This window comes from Ictidomys tridecemlineatus, unplaced genomic scaffold (assembly GCF_052094955.1).
Source record: "Ictidomys tridecemlineatus isolate mIctTri1 unplaced genomic scaffold, mIctTri1.hap1 Scaffold_82, whole genome shotgun sequence".
Taxonomy (NCBI): domain Eukaryota; kingdom Metazoa; phylum Chordata; class Mammalia; order Rodentia; family Sciuridae; genus Ictidomys; species Ictidomys tridecemlineatus.
In genome coordinates, this window is record NW_027526077.1 from 794,478 (window position 1) to 822,431 (window position 27,954).

Here is a 27,954-nt window from a genome sequence, read left to right on the forward strand (position 1 = left end):
ATATAATTTAACTGTTGGTGCTGAAAATAAATGGGGTTCTTTTCTGCAGAGGATTTATTTTGGGTGAAACTGAAGCTTGATATGTGGTTTCATATGCATTATATTGTAATTTTATTTTCTCCCCTGCTGAGGGCCATTAGGAATGAAGCTTCAAAATTTCCTTGCCAGCGTACCCCATGTTAAATGGATTTCACTGTTGACATTGCATGTAAGGTGACCTTGCTCAAGGACCAAGGCGGATCCGGGTTTAGAGCTGATCAGGTTTGAGGAAGTATCCCACTCCTTAGGGTGTTCCCAGTTTAAGACAAAAGGAGTTTTAGGGAAGTTGGAGGTTGAAGATTATTGCTGCTGGGAGTAGGGCGTGCCTGCAGCCTGAGTTCCCGCTGAGTTCTCCTGGAGAAAAAGTTTTTAGGAGGTGAATTGTTCGGGAGATTGGATTGCCCCCGAACCTGTGTGGAGGCGGTGTGAGTCGGGAATAAAGAATTTCTGTTTGAATCTACAAGGCTGTGAGTGCCTCCTGATTCTGTGCCCAGCCAAGACTGCAGCATTAATTTTCTCCCCCCTTCTGATTAATTAAACAACAAGCAATGTGGCTAAAGGACCGTGCCTGGTAGGTTGTCCAATTCAACATATGGTTCTTACCCGTCATGGGAGAACTGACCTTTAGACGTCAGTTTCCTGTCTTGGGTTGAATCCACTGCAACCAGATCAACCCGTCACTGACTACCGGTCCAGCATTCAGCCATGCTTGTGGATAGGCCTAAGCACCAGTGTGGGTGGGTGAGGTTCTTGCCTCACCTCTGTTGGCCCCCAAATTTAACCTTGGTGCCAGTGGGGAGGTGAGGTTCTTGCCTCACCTCTGTTGGCCCCCAAATTTTAGACCATCACTAGTAGAAGGGAGGAGGATACAGAAATGCCACGACACAAAGCCAATTGACGGCTCCTTTGGAAAAATTGTGTCACTGGTGACACCATCAGCAAAGATGCCAGCATTACCACAATTAACATGGGGTGCGCTGGCAAGGAAATTGCATCACTAGTGACACCATCAGCAAGGATATGCCAGCAGTACCACAATTCGCTGCACCAGACGATAGTTCACAATGCATGCAACTCATATATAGTCCAAGCAAGTTCTGCAAGCAGTTCAAATCGGAGGAGTCTATCAATATGTTCATTTCCTCCCAAAGTAAATCAAGTCCTTGATTGAGCATTACTTGTTGAGTTATATTCATTGATGCATCAGTTTATACAGTTTACTGTGATAGCTATCATAGAAGCTGTAGTTTGGTTTTCTTAGTCTTCACTGGCACTGGGATGGAGATGGGAATTCTGGCAATGATGTTAAAGAGACATTATCCTGAACAGAATTATTAAATATAATGAAAAGGAAAAGTGAAAGTAAACAAACAGATCTGTTAATCACCTTTAAAAACAATAGTAAGCAAACAGATCTGTTAACCACCTTTGAAAACAATCATTAACAGCTGTTTACCTAATTTAGATTAAACCACTTAAATCACGTGAATAAAAAAAAAGAAAATTCGGATCCATTTTTTCATGAGCGCTCCTCATATAAAAATATGGACATACACACATACTGACATGCAACACAAAACAGTGCACTCATAACATACAACACGTAAGACAATAATAACAGCCTTGTAGCTTTACCTAGGTAAAATCTCCATTGCAATTTTTAGAAACTCCACAGTCAAAAAATAAAACACAGTCAAAAAACAAAGCTGATCAGAAAAACATTAACCTAGGTTTGTATGAGCTCAAAAAATAAAATAGAACTTTATGATGTGGGAAAAATGCAATAATAAAATAGATATTGAAAAAAGGCACCGTGGTTAATCACTGTTGCAGATGTAAGAATAGCCAAGCTGGAGCTCTGGATATCAGCTGTTATGGATTTGAGTCAAATTATCTTCTTTTTGGTCTGTAGAAATTGTTTTAGTTAGTGTCTCTCGAATCTAAATCGGCTGCTGTTCTCCCTGTGGAAACACAAAAACAGAACCCCGACTCCAGACAAACACTGGGTCAGGAGCTTTCCAATGTCCTGTTAGAATATTTTTCCAAAGTACCTTAGGCTTATGTACATTTTTTGGATACATATGTCTTTCCGCAGCATTAAGTCCTGATGAATCCAAATTTAAAAAGTTTAGAGTAAAAAAAGGGTTATTTTAAGTTTATCTTTGGGGGATATATACCCCTTTAAGATCCTTTTAAATTTAAGTCTTTCAAAAGCATTTTGCCTTAGTTTTTAGAATTACTTTAGTCCTTTTAATTTTTAGATGTGGTTTGAAACCATAGTTGTCTTAGCCCTTTGTATTTTCTATCTGAAATACCTTTACTTGACATTTTTAACCATTTTCCATCTTATTTCTATCTTCTAGTTTTCTTCTAAGGTTTTTATATTTACCCTTAGTTGCTTTCTTCTCTCCTAGTTTTCTTTCATTTCCTATTTTGTGGGTATAAAATTCTTGTCTTTCTACATCTTTTTATCTTCCTATATCTTTATCTTTCTACATCTTCTCTCTTTTTTTTACCTTTTTGTACTTCTGTTTTTGAAGTTTTCCACTTCAAATTTTTAATCTTCTTTATCTAAACCTTTTATCTTATTATCTTCCCATTTTCATGGGTTATATTTTTTTTCCTCCATCGTGAAGGCATCTTAACTACCTTCAATTTAACCTTTTAAAGCTTTTTGCAATGTACTTAGACATTTTACAACTTTTTACTTTACCAAACAAAGATTATCTCATCTCCTTCTTTTTAGTTTAATAAGTACATTTTAATAGTTTGATGAGTAAAACAATCTTCCTTCAATTTAACCATTTAAAGCATTTCATTTATCATCTATACTGTACTATTAAATGTACTTTTTCACCACCTACAGCTTCACTCTTTTAAACGAGGCTTAGATTTTGTTTAAATCGCTTAATATTAGTTTACATGGCTGCCCTTCAACCAAAGGCTCTTTTTTACTCCATTAAGAAGCTTTGTCTCAATCTGCCATGTACAAATACCTTTTTTTCTTTCTACCTTTCTCAAGCTTTTAAATTAAATCTAGTTTCCTCAAAATCTTTTTAAATGGCATTTTACAAATTTTCACTTTACCACACAGAGATTATCTCAACTAGAAACATTTCTTTTTCCTTTAACCTTTTATATTAAAATATATTTCCACATCTTGAATCTTTTTATACCTCTTTTTTAACCATTAACCCTTTTTATAAATTCACATTCTAAAACAACCCTTATAAGATTACTCCACTTTAATAAGATGAAATACTTTCATGTTTTTAAGGTACTGTTATACTGTAATTGAAACCCAGCTGAAACTTCTTATACTCTCTGTATATAAATTACACATGATAGAATCTTAACACTTAGTAACCTTGTTTCAGCAAAGACACAGACCAAAGCAATATTAAACATTTTTCCATTTGCCAATTTATGAAAACACACATAATTTTTAAATATATTACCTTATGGAACTTAATAAGTAAAGAGTACTTGATTTCATATTTAGTGGTTGATATTTTAACATTTTAGCTTTGTAAATGAATCAGCTGTCTGTAAAAACCAAGACAAGTATAGTGAACAGAACTAGTCATCTCTTTCTTGTTGAAGAAAAATCCTTCTACAGGATACCATAATGGTCCCATTGATATACTTAATAACTCATCTTTATAAAGCCATGGGCTACATTTTTGTATTGTATCAACATATGCCATAGTTTTTCTTGGCCTTACTGGGGTACCTCCTTCCTCTAACAATTTTTCTTCCTCAGAGGCGAACAACTTCAAACCTTGAGTCAACCATTTTCCTTAGTTTGCCTGAGAAAGTTCTAGGAACAGGCCACTTGAAATGAAAACAAAATAAATCAAAACAAGAACACATTGTTTTTTGAAATGGTCACCCATTTTTTTGCTCTCTTTCAGGAGCGAGCAAATTCACTTACCCCCAAGCTTCAGACATCCCACGTACGGGCCACCATAATGCCGCAGTCTTGGCTGGGCACAGAATCAGAAGGCACTCACAGCCTTGTAGATTCAAACAGAAATTCTTTATTCCCGACTCACACCGCCTCCACACAGGTTCGGGGGCAATCCAATCTCCCGAACAATTCACCTCCTAAAAACTTTTTCTCGAGGAGAACTCAGCGGGAACTCATCCTGCAGGCACGCCCTACTCCCAGCAGCAATAATCTTCAACCTCCAACTTCCCTAAAACTCCTTTTGTCTTAAACTGGGAACACCCTAAGAAGTGGGATACTTCCTCAAACCTGATCAGCTCTAAACCCGGATCTGCCTTGGTCCTTGAGCAAGGTCACCTTACATGCAATGTCAACAGTGAAATCCATTTAACATGGGGTACGCTGGCAAGGAAATTTTGAAGCTTCATTCCTACTTGACAGTGGCCCTCAGCACTCCCCAAGTACTTGTAAATGTAGATTTGGACAAAGCTAGGAAAGCATATACTATCAATACATCTGCTATAGTGGTAATACATTTTAGAGATTTTTGTATTGTTTTTACTTATTAATTTTTATGACTGTTGTGTATTGGTTAAGAAAGACATAAATATTGGTTTATGAGCAATGCTACAAAATGTACAGGTAAATTCTTGCTAGAGGTTATTTGGAATTGCATTTATAACCAGCTTTGATTTACATAGTTTTAACCATATAGTATCCAATAATCTTCTATGCAGATCTTTTATTTACTTCAGAAGTCTTAACTTTATATGCTCTGTGTTGAGAATTAAGCTAAATGTTAAAAAGAAAACTTCAGTGGTTGGAAATGTTGCTTTTTAATAGTTCTGTACTTAATTTTTATTTGGAATAATAATCTCAGTGTAATTGTTATAGCAACTTTCTTTCTTGGTTATACCATATACCTATCTATTATGTGTATATTTCCTGCCACTTCTGAGAAATCTCTTATTTATATTCCTTGTACAGAATTTATTTGATATTTGTCTCTTTTGCACTATAGGTTGGCCGTATGTTTGGATACTTTCCAAAAGATTTCATCAAGGTAGTTCGTGAATATACTAAAGAAGAGCTACAAATTCCAACAGATGTAAGTTATGGATTTCTTTTTTGTTCTCAATTGTAAACTGGCTTATAAATCCATCAGTTATATTCAGTTAACTGCTTCTGAATGTTTTATAATGTGTTTGGGGGGCAATCTAACATTTGTGTGTCAGATTTTCATTTGAAATCAGATTACCTGTAAAAAAAAAAGTTTGAAAGGCATTCAAGGGTGATTATATTATAATCTGAGAGTTGTCTAATGTATTGAAACAGATATTCTAAGAGGCAAATAATTTCATTTTACAGGCAAAACTCATTGGATAGTTATTAGACATTTTAAGTATATTTAGGTTAAATTAATAAACTCTAACTTTTATACTAGGCTAGAAATATGTACTTACAAAGGTTTCTTATTCTTAGTCATATACGGGATCATAGTCATGTTATAGATTTGGAAAAGGGGACCTGAGCGTTTCAGGTGATGTTCAGTCTCAGATCTTTTAAGGCCGGAACTGCTTCCTTTATACAACATTCCTGTATGGTGCTCTGACTTAAATTGATTTTGTGACTGAAAGGATTTCGTGTTCTATTCTCACTTCAGCTGATTATTTTCTAGAGTTTTAAATTGTATAGTAATTGATGCCCACCAACACTGAAACATCTTTGGGCAGCTCTTTGTAGTGGCTGTAGAATATGCAAACTGCTAGGCTAGGACAGTTCTTAGATTAGATGGACTGAATGGATAAAGTCATCCTGTTTGTTGTTGCTGTTCCTAAAATTTCTTTATAATCTCAGGGGCCATAAAATCACTTCTGTTGCTTGTTGGACTTCATTGTTGGTAAAGAGAGTTCTTGGGATTTAAGCTGTGACAGCAGTTCACTGATTACAGAGAACTCATTTGTTTTGAACTCTGCCTTCTCATTGTATTTCCCATTACATGCATCCCTCATGGCTTAGAAATGCATGTGATGAGGAGAGGAAATCACTCATCCCTACTACATTGAACTGACTCCCCCACCCCCAGAACCCCCGCAGAATATTATGAAGATTTAATTAGGAATGGAAATTTTTTAAAAACATGTCCATTCATACTATGGCTCCTTTTATATCAATTTGCTTACTAGTAGCAAGAAGGAAGACTAGATAATATACACATAATTCTGAGAGAGATCTTAGTGACTGTGAAACCCTGATGAAGAGAAAGGTGTATACCTTGTTGAATCTTGTTTTCAGTTTGTTCTTGTGGTAATAATAATGTGAGGAGCCTCCTTAATATCATTCTTTATTCCATCCAATGTACTTGTATCTCAGTAAGATACTTTAAAACTGATTCATTTTTCTCAATGCTGCAGGATCTTCCAGCTTCTCCTGAGCAAATGATTAAGAGTTAAATTTCTGAAACATAGGTGTAGATATTAAGAGCTGGAGGATCCTATAAGTGATACCTTGCCTTTCCCTACTTATGTTCAGAGCAAATTGAGAGAGACCCAAGAGTCAGGCAGTTGGAGACCAAATTGTCACCATTTTTACTCATTATGCTTTTTAAAGAATATGACCCATGTTAAAAAAAGAAAGAAAGAAAGAATAGACTTTCTAACACTGTAGTCTAGAAAAAGACAGATTTACTCAGCCATAGATGGAGTTAGGCAGTGGGGGTTGGAGGAGGGTAATGTGGTTGACCTCAAAGATTCTTTAGAACCAATCCTGAATTTGGGAGCGTGGATGAGTTTGCTTTTGTGATACTTTGTTATTGACACATTAATGGTTTTCTTTTCCTTACAGGAGAAAGATTTTGTTTGTTTTGATGTTGGAGGAGATGATTTTGATAATTATAACGTAGAAGAACTTCTAGGATTTTTGGAATTGTATGATTCTGCAAATGAAGATTCTGAGAAAGCTATAGAAAAAGTGGGACAATTTCCTGAAGTCTCCCAGGATGTTGAACCTGAACCTAAACCAGTAGTAGCAAACTCACAACAAATTGAAAGTGCATTCTCAGAAAACACTGTGGATGTTGAGGAACAATTTTTGGCTCAGAAGAACCATCCTCATGCAGATAGTCAAACAGTTAATGCTCAGGGTGAACAAACTTCACTTGAACTTTTTGAAGAAATACTACCAGATAAATTGAAAGTGCCAGAAAGTGAAAAAAACAAAACCAGCAACATTTCTCAGGTCTCAAACGAACAGGAGAAGACTGATGCTTATAAACTTTTGAAAAAAGAAATCAATCCTTATCTAGAAACCAAAGAAAACAAACAAGAAATGAGTATAATTTGGAAGATTTTAAAGAAAACTGAAACCACAGCCAAAAGGGTAGACATTTCTCAGGTCTCAAACGAACAGGAGAAGACTGATGCTTATAAACTTTTGAAAAAAGAAATCAATCCTTATCTAGAAACCAAAGAAAACAAACAAGAAATGAGTATAATTTGGAAGATTTTAAAGAAAACTGAAACCACAGCCAAAAGGGTAGACATGATGGACAAGGAACGAGGTGATATGGAAATGGGAAAGGAGGAAAGTTTTTGGGGGAAGAAAACAGTTGTACATTTAATCAAAGCAGATATATTTTGGATAAGAATGCAAAGTGCAAGTGAATGTTCAGGGTAGAATATGAACCTGTAAAGAGATAATCTTTGCTCTGGATCCTATTGGTCTATGTCCTGAGCTCAGGAAGGAGATAGGTTCACCATTTGGCTCCTAGGTTACTTTGAACATATTTGAAAGGCACATTAAGCAAGCTAGACTTATGGAATTCCCTTCTCTATACTGGCTCATTGAGACCAGCACACTTGTAGATGAAAGAGTTCCTGTTATTTCTGAGCAGAATAGACATTTTACACTTTTGTTCTGGACCAGAATTCTCTTCTGCACATTTATTCATGTGAGTGTATGTTGGTTTGCCAAGGGAAGGTAAGTTATTGAAGCCTCTATCATAAATGTATTTGTTTATGAAATACTTTGGATTAAATACTTTGGATTAAAGGCTTCTTTATAAATTTGACTGTATAGTTCAGTCATCCTTTAAATGGGATGAAAACAATTAACCCTCCCGTATCCTTGCCCAGTTGTTCTCATGGGCTCATGCCAGGACATGGAGGGCAGTGTTGAGGTATCTGGAACTGTGTGCTGAGGGGGAGTGCTGATCATTGGGCTTAAGTGGGGGTAGATAGTGTCATCCATCTGGCTCAATGCATTCTTCTCCCTTGTAGAGATGCAGCCACCCCATGAAGATGATTTTCCTAAAGAGAACACAAATCGTCCTAATAGAAATCTTCATGAAGAGCCAAACCTCCTGCGTCATCATTTTAATATGAACCATCCTGAAGAGCCCAGCCTCTTGAATCAACCTGTGACTGAGGACATGGGTGTTTCAGAAGTGTCTCAGATCCCAAATACTGAGAAAGTAGACCCAGGTAAAGCTTGCCAATTTTTCTCTACAAAGTAGAGGCATTACCATAATGAAGGCTTTCAAGGATATTTGTTGCCAAAGGTACGAAATAGAGCAGAGAGTGATATAGGTACATGTGAGTTCAAAAAAAAAATATCTTAAGTGAGAGAAAAGCAAGAATAAAGATGACTAGAAATCAAAAATAGGCCAGAGACTGTAACTCACCTAAAAGCAAATGTTTAGGTATGACTAGCTTGTGTAAACCATTTACAACTAAAATATTTTTCTTCAAAGGCCTTATGCTCTAAAACTGTAGTTTTCAACCAGACCAACAGCACCAGAAACTCTAGGGGTGGGACCCACAATCTGTGTTTAGCAGGCCTTCCAGGAAAGTCTGGCCTAGTACAAGTTAGCTTGAATAATCACTGTTCATAGTCTCATAAATTCTGTGTTTTTCTTCCCTTTTCTTCTAAATGGAATATAATATAGCTCAAGTCCTGTTTTTACTTGCTTCCTGGACATGGTAATTAAACTTTTTCAAATGCAGTCAATGGTCCAGATCTTTATACTATATACTTACAGCAAACAGTACAGAACTGCAATCGATTTTAGATTGACACTTACGAATACTTCATCATAGTGCACAGTATCCAGTGGGAGATGAGAAACAATTTTTCAAAAAAATCCCCAATAATGGCATCAACAGCATTCTACTTTTGTGTTGCTCACTCTCATTTTATCAGTAAATTAGATGATGACTAATTGTTTATTTTAATCCATCCAGTATGGTGCTATGAAGCCATAATTACTGTATTTTGTGTTTTTAAAGGTTCTGGTCTGTAAGCATAGCTATAAGCATTATCCTGCACCAGTGCAGGGCTTGGCAGCACTGATCTGAACCTCCCCCCCACCATCTGCACACACAGAGTGTAGGAGAACTCATAGCAAGGGGGGATTCAGTTAATTTGAGAAGGAATAACATATGAGTTCTCCCATTTTCCAGAAGACATTGCATCTATATATGAACACTACTGACTTCTGAACTGTCTTTAACTCTATAAGGTTATGCGCTTTGTTATTTTCATGCTCCAAAACTTTCAAGAATAGGGAAAACTTGACTTACAAAATTAAGAATGAATTATTTCCCTGGCCTTTTAAGTTCCACCACAAAATGATGTCAATGACCTTTAATAGGTAAAATCTTCCCAAATGTCATTTAATGTGTCTCAGGTGCTGAGATGCTGAGCCAATGGGGCAGACTTCAGCAGCAGTCAAATTCATAGACCAATAGTGAATGGAGGGCCTGGGGTTGTAGCTCAGTGGTAGAGTGCTTGTCTAACATATGAGGCACTTAGTTTGATTCTCAGCACTGCATACAAATAAATAAAATAAAGGTCCATCAAAAACTAAAAAAAAATTAGGCAAAAGCTTAAAAAATTAGTAGTGAATAGAATCTCATGGTTGAGAAAGACCTTAGAGGCAACTGGTCCAACTTCTTAATAACTGCATGCTGGACTCCTGCTGTTTAATCAAACATACCCCAGGCTCATGTAACTCATACTGAACTTCCACCCCTACAAGCTCTCAGGTCTAACTGGAATTCTACCTCATTCACAGAGCCTCAATGCAGGTCTGTACCCAATTCCCTTTAGTCTCTCTTGGTACTACTGTGTTCTTTTTAAATAGCTGTCATCTGTCCATTCAATAAATAATTGTTGAGTATCTCTGCCAGGTGCCAGATACTATGTTAAGCCTTGGCCCATTCCACCTGCAAATCTGCAAACCAAGACTCCCTCTCTTTCAGCTTTCCTAAAATTTTAAACACAAAGTTTCACCAGCACTAAATCCATGTTTTTTGAATGTGACCCTGTCTATATATCTCTGGTTTTAAAAATTTTCCTTGAGTAAATATTGTTTTGGTAGCAGTTGTATGGCCATGGAAGTAGTGAAGAGTAGACTGGAGATTGTTCATTTTATAATTGAAGGGTTTGACAGCTCTAATTAGGATTTTGAAGTTTTCTTCTCTGTTGTGTTAATTGTCTTTAAGAGAGCCACATATTCCAGGCACTGTGACTCATATATTTAGTGAAACACTCGATGAATATTGAAACTGAAGAGAGACAATTCTTATTCTATAGCATAAAATAAAATAGCAATTTCCCCTTTCAATTTTAGAGCTACTTATAACAGAAGGTACTCCTGTTGATGCTGCTGATACAGAAAACCAACTAGAGATAAAGGTCGAAGAGCCAGCAGATGCCACCCTTTTGGACAACATACTTTTCTTGTTATATTCATTCTTGCTTTATTTGTCTAAGATGGTAAGTTTGACATAGTTTCTTCAATTAGAATGTTGATTATTTATTAGTTTTTAAGTGGCTTCTGGTCATGAAGTGAAAAACTTAAAATATCTTTATGAAAATGACTCTTGACCCTTTGAGTACATAGCTCCTGAAACAAAAGCCATAGGGGTGTGGCTTTAATGGTTACTTGGTTTAGCACATGAGGAAGATTTGCTGTCTACCAAGGCTAGACATTTACACACCTGTAAAAACTTGGTTCTTCCCCTCAGAACCCTTCATTCTGGCAGGGAGATAACAGCATTCACTTGAAACACAGTAAGATAATGGCAGAAAGAGAGGTATTTATTCGATGGTAGAACATTATTGTCCATAAATGCATTTATTATGGTTGGAAGGGTGATAAGTAAGGTCAGAAAGTGGTTGAGATGTGTTTGAAGCACAGGCAAAGGGCAAACAGGAGTCTGACATGTGGTTTGTTGTTGATTAGACAGGCTGGGGTGGTGGGGGAAGCTGGCAGTCAGAAGAAATGTGTTCAGAGAAATGGAAACATGAAGAAAGGATATTTGGGGAGGGCAGGAGAATGTGAATAGTTGGTGTTGTAAAGTGTGAAGTTGGAGGGGGATGGGCCTGTTGGAGAGGCCAGCAAATCTTAAAGGAAGTCATGAGCCAAAGTAGCATTAGACCATTAATAGTGGGGATCCTTAGAAAGTTTTAAGAATGAAAGGAATTAGGTTAGATCTGTTTCTTAGAAAGAGTCACTTAAGGCTGATCTTTCTAAAGAAAATCATGATCCAAATAAGACATTTAATCTGTCTAGAAGCTTATCTAAGCATTTTAGGACTTACCTCCCCCCTATTGGTATTTGTTGATATTGGACGTATAGAGTTTAATTATAGGAATGAGAAAGCTTTTAGAGGTTGGAGGATAAGATGGTCCTAGGGCCATTGTGACAGTAATCCTCCTCAACTGAAGTTGTTTCCTGTAGGTTGTATTATTTCAAGGCTTGTGTAAGAAAGATGATGTTGTTTTCCTTGTAAAATGTATAGATTTTGAAGCCAGGTAGATCTGGTTTCAAATCCCAAGGTTATCATTTAGAAGTTTGGGCAAATAACTAAACTTTTGAAAAAAGTTTTCCTCATCTGAAAAATGTAGATAATGCTTACTCCAATCATAAGAATTAAATGATTTGACAAGGTAAAATGTCTGGTGAGGTGTCTGGCATTTTGAAGGGTTTTACCCCTACACATGCCCTAATTCTCATGTAGACAGTCAGAAGGTGGTATAAAGACAATGAATACCTGGGGAGGAAAGACCACCAGGGTGGAAAAGATGTGGTGGGGAGAAACCATTTTTCAGTTGGCTCCATGTTTGTTCATGATGGTGGCAGCCACCTGGGTAAGGGGTATATACGAGCCAGGCAGTTAGAATAATTATATTTCCAGTGATTAAAGCAGTCTTCCACAGTCATAATTTGATTATCAGAATGAATCAGCATCACTTGGAAAGTTAACAGCCTCATGATATGGGAAGGATTTCTTTATTCATATTTTTAGGTATGCACAGAGCCCTCCTCTAGGTCTAGGTCAGGGGACATGAATGTGGTGCAGGTATGGTCAGTGATTGTACGGTGATAGGTAAGACATAGACGTGAGTGGCAAAGAAGAGGCACAACGTTAGGAGACTGATTTGAGAGGAGATTTCAAAGAGGCATTTTGATGGCCCAGTATGTACAGGACATTGTGCGAGGACTAAAAGAGTCTAACAGGTGTAAGGCATGATTGTGATTTTTGAAAGCCTTAAGAAAAGGACTTAACAAATATATGCAAAAATTATGAACAAGTCAATGTAAAATCTTAAACAAGTAGTATGATATCTGATAGGACTGGAGAATAATAGGCTCTGATGTGTTTGGGAGATGTGCACCAATCAGATTCATTGATCAATGGAATCTTAGCAGAATCTTAGTGTTAGAAGAAACCTTGGAAGGCTGTTAGTCTAGTTTCTCACTCATTGCTGTTATTTTCTTTACTGTGGCCCTGACGAATAGTTATGAGGCCTGTACACCAGTATTTCCTAGCATGAGTCACTCTCTTACAAGGCTATATGTTCTTCTGTTGTCTAGTTCATCCTTGTATTGACTCCAAATTTTCCTCCACATGATTTCCTCTATAAAATTGAATACTTTTCTACATAGAAATCCTTTAAATATTTGAAGTTATATCTTAATTTAAAAATTATTTTTAGTATTTTTATCATGGAAACTTTCAAATAAGAGCAGAGAGAATAGTAGGGGACTATAGGTAACCATAACATACTGTATATTTTAGAATACTAGAAGAAACGATTGTGAAAGTTTTACCATAAAGAAATGATGTTTGAGGAGGTAGATATATTTAACTGATTTAAACTTTACATAGTGTATACATGCATCAAAATGTCATGTTACCTAATTCAATAATTATAATGTTTGTTTCTATGTACTAGTTAAAAAATAAATTTAATTAGAAAAGCTTTAAAGAAAAGCATAGAGAATAGTATAATGAACCCACGGGCCATCACACAACTTAACAGTAATTCCTTGATAGCCAATATCAGTGAGTTTTTTAAATTTGTTCTAATTGGTTATACATGATAGCAGAATGCATTTCAATTCATTGTATATAAATGGAACAAAACTTTTCCTAGTTGTACACAACACGTGTAGTCCTATATGTACCTCGGGTAATGAGGTTCATCTCATTCCACCATCTTTCCTATCCCTCTGCCCCCTCACCTGTCCTACCTCCCCTTTGCCCAAAGTTCCTCCATTCTTTCTATGCCCCTTACCACCCACCTCACCCCCATTATGGGTCAGCATCCACTTTCAGAGAGAACATACAGCTTTTGGTTTTGGGGATTGGCTTACTTCCCTTAACCTGATATTCCCATTCACCCGCAGATGCCATAATTTTTTTCTCTTTTAATGCTATAAGTAATATTCCATTTCATATATGTACCACAGTTTCTTTATCCATTCATCTGCTGAAGGGTTGGTTCCACAAAACTATGGAATGCTTCACAAATGTGGGTGTCATCCTTGCTCGGGGACTATGCTAATTTTTTCTGTATTGTTCCAATTTTAGTATATGTGCTGCCAAAGCAAGCACACTCTGACTTTTAACAAATGTAGATACCCAGGTAAAAACTACCATAATCAAGATATAGAACAGTTTTTTTTTCACTAGAAAAGGGGTTTCCTTGGGATCCTTCCCAGTGAGTGCCTTCACCACCTGTTCCAGGCAACCATTGATAACTTTTTTTTTAAACTATAGATTCATTTTTCCTACAGTACTGTTTCATATATATGCCACTATAAGTGGACTCATATCTAGGAGTGCAATTGCCTCCTACGTTTAATGTATGTTTTTGTCTTATGTGATACTGTCAAGCCATGCTAAAAAATGACCACAATCATTTTATACTTCCACCAGCAATTTAGGAGACTTCCACTTGACTTCATCTTCACTAGCACTTGGGCCATTCTAGTGGGTATGTCTTTGTGAGTTTATTTCCTGATAATTAATGATATTGAGTGAACTTTTTTTTTCTTTTGAGATAGGGTCTCACTAACTTCCTTAGGCCCTTGATAAGTTGCCAGCCTCACACTTGGGATCTTCCTGCCTCAACTTGGGATTGATTGCTGGGATTACAGATATGTGCCATGATGCCAGGATCAAATACTTCTTCATGAGCTTGTTGACCATACTGTTTTTGTACGTCAACTCTCTCTGGCTAGCTGGAATCCAGACTTCTCCCAGCTCAGTGCCAACTGTGGGATTGGTTAGCTTATAGTTGTTCTTGGCCCTCACAGGTACTGCTTAGAATGTAGCCCCAAACTGAAGACCACCTCCATGCAGATTTCTGGAACTCTTTTTCTTTGTGGCTCCCATGTTTCTGGTAGTTTTCTCTACATATTTTTGGCTGCTTAATCTCCTGGAACTCTGGTCTCTCTCTCCTCAGTGAGACTGTTGTGCCCCATTTGTGTTCCCATTTTCAAACTGAGGTCTAGAGGGTGCCTCCAGGTAGAATGCTCACCTATTTGTTCTCCTGCTCTTAGGGGTGACAGTTGCATGTTCCTTGTGGCTTTCTATCTGAAAAATAGCTCTTTAAAAATCTTTTTTGACTGGGCATGATGGCACATGCCTTAATCCTAGTGGCTCGGGAGGCTGAAACAGGAGGATCACAAGTTCAAAGCCAAAAGTGAGGTGCTAAGTAACTCAGTGAGACCCTGTCTCTAAATAAAATACAAAATGGGGCTGAGACTGGGGATGTGGCTCAGTGATCAAGTGCTCCTGAGTTCAATCCCTGGTACCAATATATATATTCCTACTTTCTGGTTGCGTTCAGTGGGAGAACAAGTCTCATATAAGTTACTCTCTATTGATTTCTCCTTTTGTTGTAACTTTTTGCAATAATTGAAAAAAATATGTTTGTGGGACTTCTAGGATATATTGTAGTTTGGGTGAATAAATGACATCCCCCTGGTACAACAATTTAACCTGTTTTCTCTATTGCCTTTTTTTTTTTGGTGGTGCTGGGGATTGAACCTCGGGCTCCATGCATTCTAGGCAAGTGCTGAGCTAACAACCTCAGCCTCTCTCTGTTGCTTTATATTTCTTGGAAATTGGTAGTCAGGTTTAGGTTCAATTCTGTTTCTTATGAAAATTTAATAGGAAATATTGCATTGACATCTGCATGTCCTCTCCTTTGATGTTGACTACTAGTCAACAGTGACCTTGGTGAGATTTGCTAATATATTACAGATTGCAAAATAGCAATGGTCTGAATTGCTGGGATTTTTCTTTCTTCATTTAAAGGCTGGGATGCCTATACAAATACAAATTTATGATTGATTATTCTTTCTTTTTTTTTGGTACTGGGGATTAAACTCAGGGGCACTTGGCTAGTGAGCCATATCCTCAGCCCTATTTTGTATTTTATTTATATACAGGGTCTCACTGAGTTGCTTTAGCAATTCACTTTTGCTGAGGCTGACTTTGAACTTGCTATCTTCCTCCTCAGCCTCCCAAGCTACTGGGATTGCAAGTGTGTGCCACAGCGCCTGGCTATGATTGATTATTCTTTACACAGATATTCAGTTTGTATAGTTAAGGCAGGAGATAAACATTTGATTCCTTTTCTTCATTTAAACACTTTTCAGAATAGTAAGGTATTATTCTAGCATTATCAAATGATACCCAAAGGGGCTTTTGAAATCTTTTTAACTTTTATTTAAGAGTCAATATGATGTCATGCATTTAAAAATATTTGGTGTGTTTAATCCAGTTAGGAATAGTAATTGTTCTTATCTGATGCTCAATTTCTCTCCCTTTTGCCTTGTAGAAGCCTATTTATCTTGGCTCCTGGGACCCTTTGCCACCACCTAGTGGTCATTGTTACCTGTTTCCCTTGCTTTTGAACTATGAGATGTTCCAAGTTCATCTTAAACATTCCCTGTCCAGACCTTGAAGGAACTATTTCTCTAAAAGAACTTTGGTTTCTTTCAATAGGAAATGATATCTAGAGGCTACATTCCAAGTACTAGGATTGCTTATTGCTCAAATTGACTGTCATTTGTAAGCCTTTTTAGTGAACAAAGCTCAGAAATATGTGGGGATTTTTGATCATGTCATTTAGATAATTCCCATGAAAATTCAGGATGTTAGAGAGATTTTACTTCACTTCATCTATCTTAGATTTGTGTTTTCTTTCTCTGATGTTGGAGTTCCAGTTTTCAATGACATAAATATAATTGTTTACAGTCTTGTGCCACTTAATGACATTTTGGTCATTAGTGCATAATAATGGAGCTAAAAAATTCTTGACACCTAGTATTTTTAATCTTTTTTGTGTTTTGATATGTTTAGATATATAAACATTTACAATGTTACAATTGTCTACAGAATTCAGTATAATAATATCTTATAGGTTTTTATCCCCAAAGCGATGATATATCATATATGAATACCTACGTGTGGAAATGGCTATATTTTCTAGGTTTGTATAAGTATACTCAATGATGTTTACACACTGAAATTGCCTAAGATGTGTTTCTCAGAATTTATTCCCATTATTAAGCAACACACGACTATATTTATGTTGTTTAAAATACTTTCAGGAATGTATTCCTGAAATGAGATGAAATTCTCTTGTCTTTAAGCTATATCCCACTAAGGTATGTTTGAAATAATTCATTTCTGTGGTTTGTCACCAACATGATATCACAGGTTGTTTCATTTTTGCTTTCAATATTTAGGTGTTAATTTTTAAAGATTTTTTTATTTATTTTACAATTATTTAAATATTTAGAAGAGCCAAAGTTAATTTGTGAAAATAAGTTGTTTCTGTTTTCTGGTACTGGTGATTGAACCCAGGGCTCCTATCCACTGAGCCACATACCTAGGCTCTTTATTTTTTATTTAGAGATAGTTCTCACTAAGTTGCGTAGGGACTTGCTAAGTTGCTGAGGCTAGCTTTGAACTTGTGATTCTCCTGCCTGATTTTGAAAGAACTCTAGCTTTTGTCCCAGTTCTGTCTACCCTGATATTACTCTCTTTTATAATTAACTTTTAAAATTTATTTCATTATGCATTCTGCTATTAAAAAATAAGCAAATGAGAAAAGGGATATGCAGCTCAGTGGTAGAACACTTGCCTACCACACATGAGGCCATGTGTTCAATCCCCAGCACCATAAAAAGAAAAAGAAAAGCAAATGATTTTTACATCTAGCTATGATAGCTTTATATAGGTACTGGCTTCACCTTCCCAACTGAAACAACTAAAATAAATATGAAAAAAACCCACAAACATATAAAATTTTAAGATCCAGTAACATTGAAGATCAAGCAACAAAGAATGATTCTGGAAACATAAAGAACAAATGCTATGAGCTCTTTAGTTGCCCCAGCTTTTACTATGTTAAGAGATTCCCAAGCCATGACAAAGAAGGGGAAGTCAGGCAGAACCAGAGGATACCATGAATTGAGAGATGGTGCTGAGATTCCAGGAAAACCGAAGTGACTAGAATTCACAGGGTGGAGTACCAAAAGAAGGTTGCTACATTGAGAGACAATTCTGGAAATCTGTGAAAGGCTCTCTGAGTGTTCAGCAGGGTATTGATCTGCACATAAGTGTGATGAAACTGCTTAGCAAGTCAGAGAAACCATCTTAAGTGATTAGAAGGAACAGGTCTTAACACAGGGACCAGAATAGCACCTGGAAAAAACTATCTAAGGAAGTTGGGTAGAATAATCAGAAGGGTGTTACCTCGGACTATTACAATTTATGTCATACCTAACAAATATTCAGACCCAAGAGAATCAAATTGTTTCCAGTAATTTAATTGTATACGAAATATTAAGAATAGTAATTCGTAATGTATGGCATCGAATCAAAGCTTACCAGGCATGCAAAGAAGCAAGAAAAATACAATCCACAATGATGAGGAGAAGAATCATCCAATCAAAGCCAACTGAGAACTATCGGAGATGTTAGAATGAGGTAATGGCATTTTTTAAAAAGTCATTACTACTATATTTCGTGTGTTAAAAAGGTAAAAAGAGATATAGAAGATATATTTTAAGAAAATCAGACTTCTAGAGTTGAAAATATATGATAAACACAGTGGATGGGATTAATGCCAGAATAAGCATTGTGATGAAATTGTTAGTGAACTTGAGGACATAGCAGGAGAAGTACCCCAAATGAAACAGGGAAAATTTCTTCTGTTAAAGAAAAGTGAACCAGAGCATCAGTGAGCTGTGGGACAGTTTCAAGTTGAGCTATGAGAGGTATTCAGAAAAATATTTTAAGAAATGATGGCCAAAAATTTGTGAAAACTGTACATCTGCAGATCCAAGATATTAAATGGGACTACAGTACAAAAAGCATGAATAAAGCTATATCAAGGTATATTATATCATAAATTGCTCAAAACCAGTGATAAAGAGCAATCTTAGCAGTTAGAGAAGACATTTATGTAGAGAAGAACTAAGGATGACATCAGATTTCTTGTCAGAAATTAGGCATAAGAGAATATAGTGGAGTGATACCTTTAATATATTTGAAGAGTAATAATGTTGGCCGATAATATCATGCCCAGTGAAATATCTTTCTAAAATGAAGACTTGTACTGACATACAAGCTGAAAGAATTCACCTACACTTGCACCAAGACAGCAGATGGAAATAATGGAATAAAGGAGTAAAGAACACTGAAAATGGTGACTGTGTGCATAAATATTTAAAATAATTTTTCTTATTTGAACATTTTAAAAAGCCATTGACTGTTTAAAGACAAATATCAGTGTAGTATGGGACTTAGAAAACATGTAAAGTAAAATACATGACAACAGTATAAATCTCAGAAGGGTAGTAACTATTGTAACGTTCTTATTGAATATGTGAAGTAATATAGTATCATCTGAAGGTAGATTGTGACAAATTAAAGATGTATATTCTAAACCCTGAAGCACTAAGATTAGAAAACAGAGTTATAGCTTAATAAGCCAATAGAGGAATCACTAAAAATACCGATAGTGGTATTTCTGCAAAAGAAGACAGAAAGAAAAGAAAAAGAACAAAGAACAGAAGGAACAAATAGAAGATTATATTAAGCTTACACCTATGCACGGCAGTAATCCTATTAAGTGGAAAGTATCTAAATACATCAGTTAAAAACAGAGATTGTCATATTGCCTAAAGAAGCAAGACCCAAATAGATGTCTAAGGGAATAACACTGTAAATAGAAAGACACAAAGAAGTCAAAATTAAAATGATTGAACAAGGTATCTCATGTTAAACACTAGTCAAAGGAAATCTGGAGTAGCTACATTAAACCAAAAGAGGTTGTGGGGCAAAATATATCATCAGGACTAAAGAAAGTTATTTCCTAATGATAAACGAATCAGTCAAGATTATATAATAAACCTAAATGCTTGTACTTTTAATATTAGAACTTCAAAATACATGAAGTATCAAAATTGATAGAATTATGAGGAAAATGATAAATCCTATAGATTACATTTAGAGATTTCAATATCCTCTCCTCAGCAATTGGCAGAAAATGAAAAATAAAAGTAAGGTTGTAGAAAGTGTGAATGACATAATCAATCCATCCATTTGAAATTAATTGACATTTATAGAAAACCCCCAAGGAGCTTACTGCACATGGAACATTTACCAAGATAAACTATATTCTGGATCTTAAAAAAATTATCAGTAAATATAAAAGTATTCAAAGTCAAGCAAAGCTTATTCTCTGAACACAATAAAATGAGAAATCAATAATGGAAAAATCTGGAAAATTCTCAAATATTTGAAAACTTAAGTGCCAGGCTGCTATCTGCTATCTATCTATATCTATATGTATATCTGTATCTATCTATCATATATATATATATTTGGTATAAATGGACAACACAGTACATTTATTTTTTATGTGGTGTTGGGGATCGAACCCAGTGCCTCACACATGTGAGGCAAGCACTTTACCACTGAGCTACAACCTTAGCCCCCACTGCTAAATAATTTTTGAGTCAAATAAATCAGAGAAGAAATTCATATTTTGAGTTGAATAAAACTGAAAACAACATATCCATTTGTGCAATGTCACTAAAGTGTTATTGGAAAATTTATAGCACTACCAGGCCCAAGATAGCTTTATTAAAAAATAAGTCTCCAGTCATTGACTTAGTTCCTACTATGAGAAACTAGAAAAGGAAAAATAAGTTAATCTCCAAGTAAGCAAGAAAAAAAGATATAATAAAGACCATAAGTCAGTAAAATTTTAAAAAAGGGAAAATAAGAGAAAATCAATGAAACCCAAAGCTAGTTCTTTAAGATGAATAAAATTGATCAACATCTAGTGAGGGAAATAAAAGAGGAGACACGGGTTACCAATATTCGCAATCAGAGAAGGGATATCACTACAGATTTCACAGATACTAGACTGATAATGGGGATATTATGAACAGTTTATGTTAATTAACTTGACAATTTAGATGAAATGAAGAAATTCTATTTAAGCCACAAATTGCAAAAGTTCACTCAAGAAAAACAGACAATTTCATAAACCTTGTTGACTATTAAAGAAATTGAAGGTATAGGTAAAAACCTTTCTACAAAGAAAAAAATATAAGACCAAGATAGCTTTATTGGTGATCCAATTAAACCTGTAAGGAAGAAATGATACTAATTCCTAATAGTAGTAGTAATACTAAACCCTTGTAGAATATTAAAGCAAGGAAATATTTCTCCTATGAATCCAGTGTTATCACTACACCAAACCAAGACAAAGATATAATAAGAAAAGAAAACCACATACCTCTCATGGGATCTCCAATGAATCTGTACAGAAATTCTAAACAAAAATTTAAGTCAAATACAACAATATGTAAAAGGAAAATACATCATAGACAAAAACTAGACGGATGATGGGGATTTATGTCAAGAATCCAAAATTTATTTAACATTTGAAAATCAATGAAATTTACCACATTGATGTACCTAAAAGCACAATCTTTGTGTTTAGCTCGAGAGATACAAAACAAGCATTTAAAAAATATAGCAGAGGGGGGAAATGTTGGGGAGTAATATTGGCCAAATTATATTGTTATTTTGTGTGCATGTACAAGTAGGTGACAATAAATCGCATCAACATGTAAAAAAATCAGCCCTGATTATTATTTAAAAAAATTTTTTAGATGTTGATTAACTTTTATTTTATTCACTTATTTATATGCGGTGCTGAGATTTGAACCCATTGCCTCACACATACTAGGCAAGTGCTCTACCACTGAGTATCAACCCCAGCCCCTCAGCATTGATTATTGATGTAGAAAAACAAACAACAAACTAGGAATAGAAGGGAGCTTAAAACATCCTCTGAAAAAATGCAGCTAACCTCATACTTAATGGTTGATAATTGAATACTTTTCCCCAAGATCAGAAACCAAACAGAGATGTCTACTCTCATTACATCTATTCAGCATTGTACTGGGGTGCAGTAAGGAAATAGCTAGTATACTAAGGCAAGAAAAAGAAATAAAATGCACTCAGATTGGAAAGGAAGAAATAAAATTCTCTTTCTTTTCAGATAACATGAATATATATAGATACAATCTGGTATGATCTAGAAAAAAGCTATTGTAAGGTTGACAGATAAAATTTACATCTAAAAGCAATTATATTTTCTATATATTAACAATGAATAATTAGAAATTGAAATTTTAAAGATTTCCATGTACAATAGAATAAAAATATGAAGTATTTAAACATAAACGTGGCAAAAACTAAAATGTATATATTAAAAACTATAAAATATTGCTGATAGAATTTAAAGAGAACCTAAATAGAGAGATATACCTAATTTATGAGTCAGAAGACTAAGGTGTCCATTCATCCCAGTTTAATCACCAGAGTCAACATTATTCCAATCAAAATCCCTGCAGAGTTTTGTAGAAAATGACAAGCTGATTGCAACGTGGCTTCAAGACTTAATCTAGGGCTGGGGATGTAGCTCAGTGGTAGAGGACTTGCCTAGCATATGCAAGGTCCTGTGTTCAATCCCTAGTACCATACGAAGAGGAAAAAAAATATTCTAAAGCTACAGTAATCAGGATTGCAGACAAAACATATTGAAACAGAGCCAAGAATTCAGAGATAGATACACAATATATATGGCAACAGTCATTGACAAAGATGGAAAGACAAGTAGAGAATGGAAAGTTTTTTCAGCAAATGGTACTGAAATTACTGCATATTTATATGCAAAATATTGATCCATGCCTTGCATTAGACACCTGAATTAACTCACAGACTTAAATATTAAACTCAAAACTACAAAACCTCTAGGAAAAAAAATAAGAGAAAAATTTTTGTTGAACTTAGGTTTGGCAAAGATTTCTTAAATTTGACAACAAAAGCATTAAAAAGGATTTGACAATGTGGGATTCATCAAACTAAAACCTCTGTAATTCAAAATACTCTTTGAAGTCAATGAAATAGACAAAACACAAGCTGGGAGGAAATTACTCTAAAGCATTTATCAAGACTTGCATCAAGGATATATGAAGAACTCTTAGAACGCATTAGAAAAAAATATAGTCCTGTAAAATAACACTTCATCAAAGAAGATAAACAGATAGTAAATACATTAAAAATGCTTGACATAATTATCAGGGAAATGCAATTTTGAAGCATAAGAGTTACCACTACACACTTATTAAATATCTAATATTAAAGACAATTGTGCTGAGTGGTTGGAGAAGAGATGGAGGAACTGGATGGGTACACATCTGGTGGGGATATAAAGTGGTAGAATCACCTTCTTAAAAAGGTAAACATACACCAGTCATATCCAACCATTCTTTTCCAAAGAAAAGATAAGTTATAAAGCAATAGGAGGAATTTTATATCAGTGTTCTTGGCTATTTTATTTGTAAAAGCCCCAAACTGGAAAAAAATCCAAATGTCTATCAATAGATGATAGACAAATTGTGGTATGTACATGTAATGAAATGCTACTCAGCAATAAAAATAGATGATAGATAAACTGATGTAGATGAATCTCAAATTATGCTGAATAAGAGAAGCCATAGAAAATACAATATATTATCCCATACACATAAAACTTGAGGAATACAAAGCAATCTATTAAGATAAGATATTTTGCTGGAGGAATGGGAAAGTGGGGGACAAGAAAGAAGGGTGACAAAGGGCAAAATTACCTAGAGAATGAGAATATTTTTGGAAGTAAAGGATGTGTATATTATCTTGATTATAATGGTGATTTCATAATTTCATGTTAAAATTCATCAAATTGCACACTTTAAATACATGTAATTTATTGCATGTCAGTTTTACCTCAAAGCTATAAGAAATAATATATTCATCTTTTTTCACTTTCTAAGATACAAATAGTATTCTATAAATATTTTTCTCTACTTTATTTTTAAAAAATGTATTCCGGAAACCAGCTCTTAGCAGTATTTAAAATTATTTTCTTTCTTCTTTGGTTTATTCAACAACTTTCATTGATGACGGTTGTTTCAGCCTTTTGTGACCATCTTGTATTGTTATAATTAATACTTGAATAACATAGTTTTGTAAATACAAGTTTTAAACATTTGTTGTTGTATTCCCAGTATCTTTAGAAATTAGGGCTGGTGGACTATAGCTCAGCAGTAGAGCACTTGCCCAAGATACCCTTCCCCAGCACTGAAAAAGTTAAAAAAAAAGTGGGATTGTTGAGTTAATAGGTAAATATATAAGCAGTTTTGGGAGATGTTGCCAAATCTCATTCATAAGGGTTGTATCATTTTGTATACTTATTAGCAGTGTCTGAGAATTTGTATTCCCCCACATTCTCTCACCTACTGATTATGTTGTCAAACGTTTGGATCTTGCCAATGCAAGTGAGAAATGGTGTCTTGGTGTGGTTTAATTTGTATTTTGTTCATTATGAGCTAAGCAGAGCATGTTTCCATATGTTATAGCTATTTGCATTTCTTTTCCTGAGATCTGTTTATTTCTTCAGCCCATTTTTGTATAGGTTTGCTGGCCATTTTATTTATAATGTTCTTTATATTTCAGGAACATGATTCTTTGGACAATAATATGTTGCAAATATTTTTTCTCAGTTTGTCATTGTCAAACTGCGTGTGTGTGTGTGTGTGTGTGTGTGTGTGTGTGTGTGTGTAGCAGGTTTAGATACAGCCAGGAAAGATTTTTTCAATGAGGCAGGTTTTGCCCACTCATAATACATAGAAAATTTCACTTAATATTTTCTAGTACTTGTTTATTTTCTATTTTTACATTCATGTTTCTTATCCATTTGTAGTTTATCTTTTGAATAAGTAGAGAAAAATCCAATTTTATAATTTTTCATGTGGTAACGCTACTTATTAGAAAGTCTATTTTCCCCAAACTAACTTTTATTGTACCCCAAATGTCCAGTTGGTTCTGTTTCTGGATTCTCTATTCTGTCCCACAGTCTCTATGTATTCCTGGGCTTGGACGAGGGTACATGAATTAATTATATAGTCTGCCCTCCCTGTACCCTTCATTGCTCTTCTTTTTCAGTGCTTTCCTGCTTATTCTTGTTCTTTTGAATTGACTATATTCAACTTGACGACAGATTTTTAAAGATCCACAGATGTTCATTTCCTCCCCAAGTTAAATGTCCCCAGTTTCTTCAATTTTTAGCACGTGCTTTTTGGGCTATTCATGATTCTGTTCTTTTCCACAAGTCATGCAACCCTAAAATGTGGCATCCAGAAATGAAGCCACCAGCGTGTGGTGATAATGACATGATTCCTTAGGGTTAGGCTTTTTTAAAAAGAGTGTCATCCACAATTGGAGAAAGTAACAGGACTAGAGTGAGCAGGGAAGGAAAGCCCAGTCCGAGCAGTAGTTCTTTAGAAGGGAGCAGGAGAAGCTTCTCCTCTTCTGTCTGCACTTTTGGGGGCAGGTAGGTACCTGGTGTCTCAACACGTTGACAAAAGGGTTTTGCTCTGGGAGGGGCTGGGAGGCCTGACTTTCTCCTTTTTCCTAGTCTCTGCCTATAATCCCCTTCTGCTAGTTTCCCTGGCTTCCTCCAGGGCCTTCTAAATCACCAATCCTCTCCAAGTTCCGGGGACAGGTGAGCCTCTTTCCTTCTGGAGTCCTTTCATTTGGACTCTTCCACTTGGCTCTACTGGCGCTGTCCCCCGCTGGGCTCCGCAGTTGGTTCTTCCCGCTCCCCGCCACGCCCCTCAGCATCCTCTGTCTGCTCACTGCAGTCCACCCAGGGGCTTCCTCTGATGACTGGTTTTACGTGCCTTGGGCGGAAAGCGCCTGTGGTGGAGGAAGGCAAAGTTCACTCCCAGTACCCGCCCCCTGCGCTGGGTCCTACTGAAGTAGGAAATGGTGAAAGAGAGGGTCCTGTGCTGTTCTGCAGGGAAGCGTCGCTTCCACTCAGCCGTCCCTACACCATGGACTCAGTACCTGCCACTGTGCCTTCTGTCACTGTTTCCCTGGGGGACCCAGAGCTCCTGGGACCCCCTGTCGGGTGGCTGAGTTCTGGCGGAGTGGGTGCACTGACTGTCGTGGCGACGGAGAAATGGAGTGTGTCAGGCCCAAGGCAGGCAGGACGTGACTGTATGGTTAAGCGAGGCCGGTGAGAGTGTACTTGAGCTTTCCCCACTTGCACTTTTTTTTTGACGGAATAGAGGTGACAACCTCATGGTATGTTCTGAAATGCAGCCAACAATCCAAACAGCTAATGTTACTACAGGTTTTTTCCCTAAGGAGACTGCTGGGGAATTGGGCCCAAGTGACAGTTATCTCGTATTACGTGTAGAGGGCGGTGAAAACAGGGAAGAGTTGGCAGGTGTTTACTGCACTGCCTTTGAGCAACCATTTAAAATTAGGCTCTGAATTTTATAGAAGGATGTTAAATTCAGAGAAGTTTATCCAAGCCAGTTTTCAAGAGTTGTCTAAAATTATATGTCACGTATCTGTATATAAGAGTGGAATGGAAGTAAGATTTAAAATCTTACACATATATCGTCATTGTTTTTATTTGTTGCCATAAAATTAATTAGTTCTTTCATGTATTTAAGTTTTGTCTTAAATGAATATTTTAAATTATAAAAACCAGGTTATCTAAGAGAAAAGAATGATCCAGAGGGATTCTAGCCAGGTGTTAGACTATGTGATGATATAGGGCCTGTTACAAACTGGAAATGTATGCTCAATTTGAAGTATTTAGATTCGGGCTGGGGTTGTGGCTCAGTAGAGCGCTTGCCTAGCATACATGAGGCACTGGGTTCGATCCTCAGCACCATATAAAAACAAAACAATGTGTCCACCCTAAAACTAAAGATACATAAATAAATATTTTTAAAAAGTATTTAGATTCATTATACTTGAAAACACTGGAAGCGAACAAAAAATATGAGACTGCCAGTATCCTCTCTCTTGAAGAAGCTATTGGAAAATATTGAGGAGGTGGATTTCTGATGAGGAAGTTGGTTTAGAATTGCCATGATTCTTTGTGACTGTTTTGTTATAAATTTAAGGTTTCCCATTTCTTCTAATTTGTCTGTTTAAGCTGTTTACTACATTGCCTGATGATACTCAACCTGGGCCTGATTTTTATGGACTACCATGGAAGCCTGTAGTATTCGCTGTTTTCTTTGGGATTGTATCCTTTGTCATTTTCTCTTGGAGAACTGCACTTGTGAGTAAATTAACTTACTTATACCTTAGCACATAAGCACAAGGATTATTTTATATAGTCACTGCCCCCCCTTTTTTTCTTTTTCAATTGCTAAAACACAAAATAGTGGTTTAAGTCAAACTAACATTATAAAATAATTTAGTGTGGGTGCAGTTGGTAGAACTGGTAATTCTTACAGCCATCCTGACCAGTAGTTTCATATGTATCAGAAGTCTTAAAAGTGGGATAAAAGATGGGATAGGTTAGATAAATATCCTTTTATGTAGCATATATGTCTAGTAATCTATCTTAAAGAAATAACTATGCTTTGAAGATTTTGGTAATGTTTTTCAATGGAACAGTGTATTAGATTGAAGACTTAGCACAACATAATTCATTTAGGGGTTATTGTATGTTCGATTAGTGGAATAGTAGGCAGATTTATTTATTTCAAAGCTTTGAGGTACAGAAAATGCTCACAATTAAATGTGAAGTGGGAAAAAAAAGCAGAAACTAAGATTTAAATGTTGATGAACTGTATGTTAATATAAACATACAAACAGGGGGAAATGCTGCAAAGAAATACAGTAAAGTGAGAAAAAGGAGATGATATAATTTTTCCAGTCTTTTATATAAATTTTTCCCAGATTTTATGATTTAATCATATGTACAGAAAATACCTTTTTATTTGGAAGTATAGATTATGTGTTGTCCAAAAATCCATTAAATGTTTTGTTCATTAAGGTTTTTTTTTTTCCTGAGCAGAATTAGTCTATCTCTGTGTATGTGTGTACATATATGTATAAGTGTGTGTGTGTGTGTGTGTATATGTGTATATATATATGTGTGTGTATATATATATATATATATATATATATATACACACACATATATATATGCGCTTATACATACTTATGTTTGTACTGTAGGTCATTCTGTTTCATAGTTATTTAACATAATTGGAA

At 35.7% G+C, this 27,954-nt stretch overlaps 2 protein-coding genes and 1 non-coding gene across 3 annotated transcripts in view; 2 read left to right on the plus strand and 1 right to left on the minus strand.

The window, feature by feature from the left end:
• LOC144374684 (uncharacterized) overlaps positions 1-27,954 on the plus strand; it is a 233,936-nt gene that overhangs the window by 87,540 nt on the left and 118,442 nt on the right. The gene's annotated exons all lie outside the window — the stretch shown is intronic.
• The window catches only part of LOC144374683 (transport and Golgi organization protein 1 homolog), a 79,210-nt gene that overhangs the window by 33,270 nt on the left and 17,986 nt on the right, over positions 1-27,954 (plus strand). Inside the window, exons 3-7 of the mRNA XM_078037441.1 lie at positions 5,010-5,096; positions 6,833-7,547; positions 8,266-8,469; positions 10,620-10,765; positions 26,882-27,010. Of these exons, the coding sequence (XP_077893567.1) occupies positions 5,010-5,096; positions 6,833-7,547; positions 8,266-8,469; positions 10,620-10,765; positions 26,882-27,010 (1,281 nt within the window). The remainder of the gene's footprint in view (positions 1-5,009; positions 5,097-6,832; positions 7,548-8,265; positions 8,470-10,619; positions 10,766-26,881; positions 27,011-27,954) is intronic.
• On the minus strand, positions 13,787-13,893 carry LOC144374694 (U6 spliceosomal RNA). Its single transcript, XR_013434027.1, has one exon. It is a non-coding gene; the product is annotated as a U6 spliceosomal RNA (small nuclear RNA).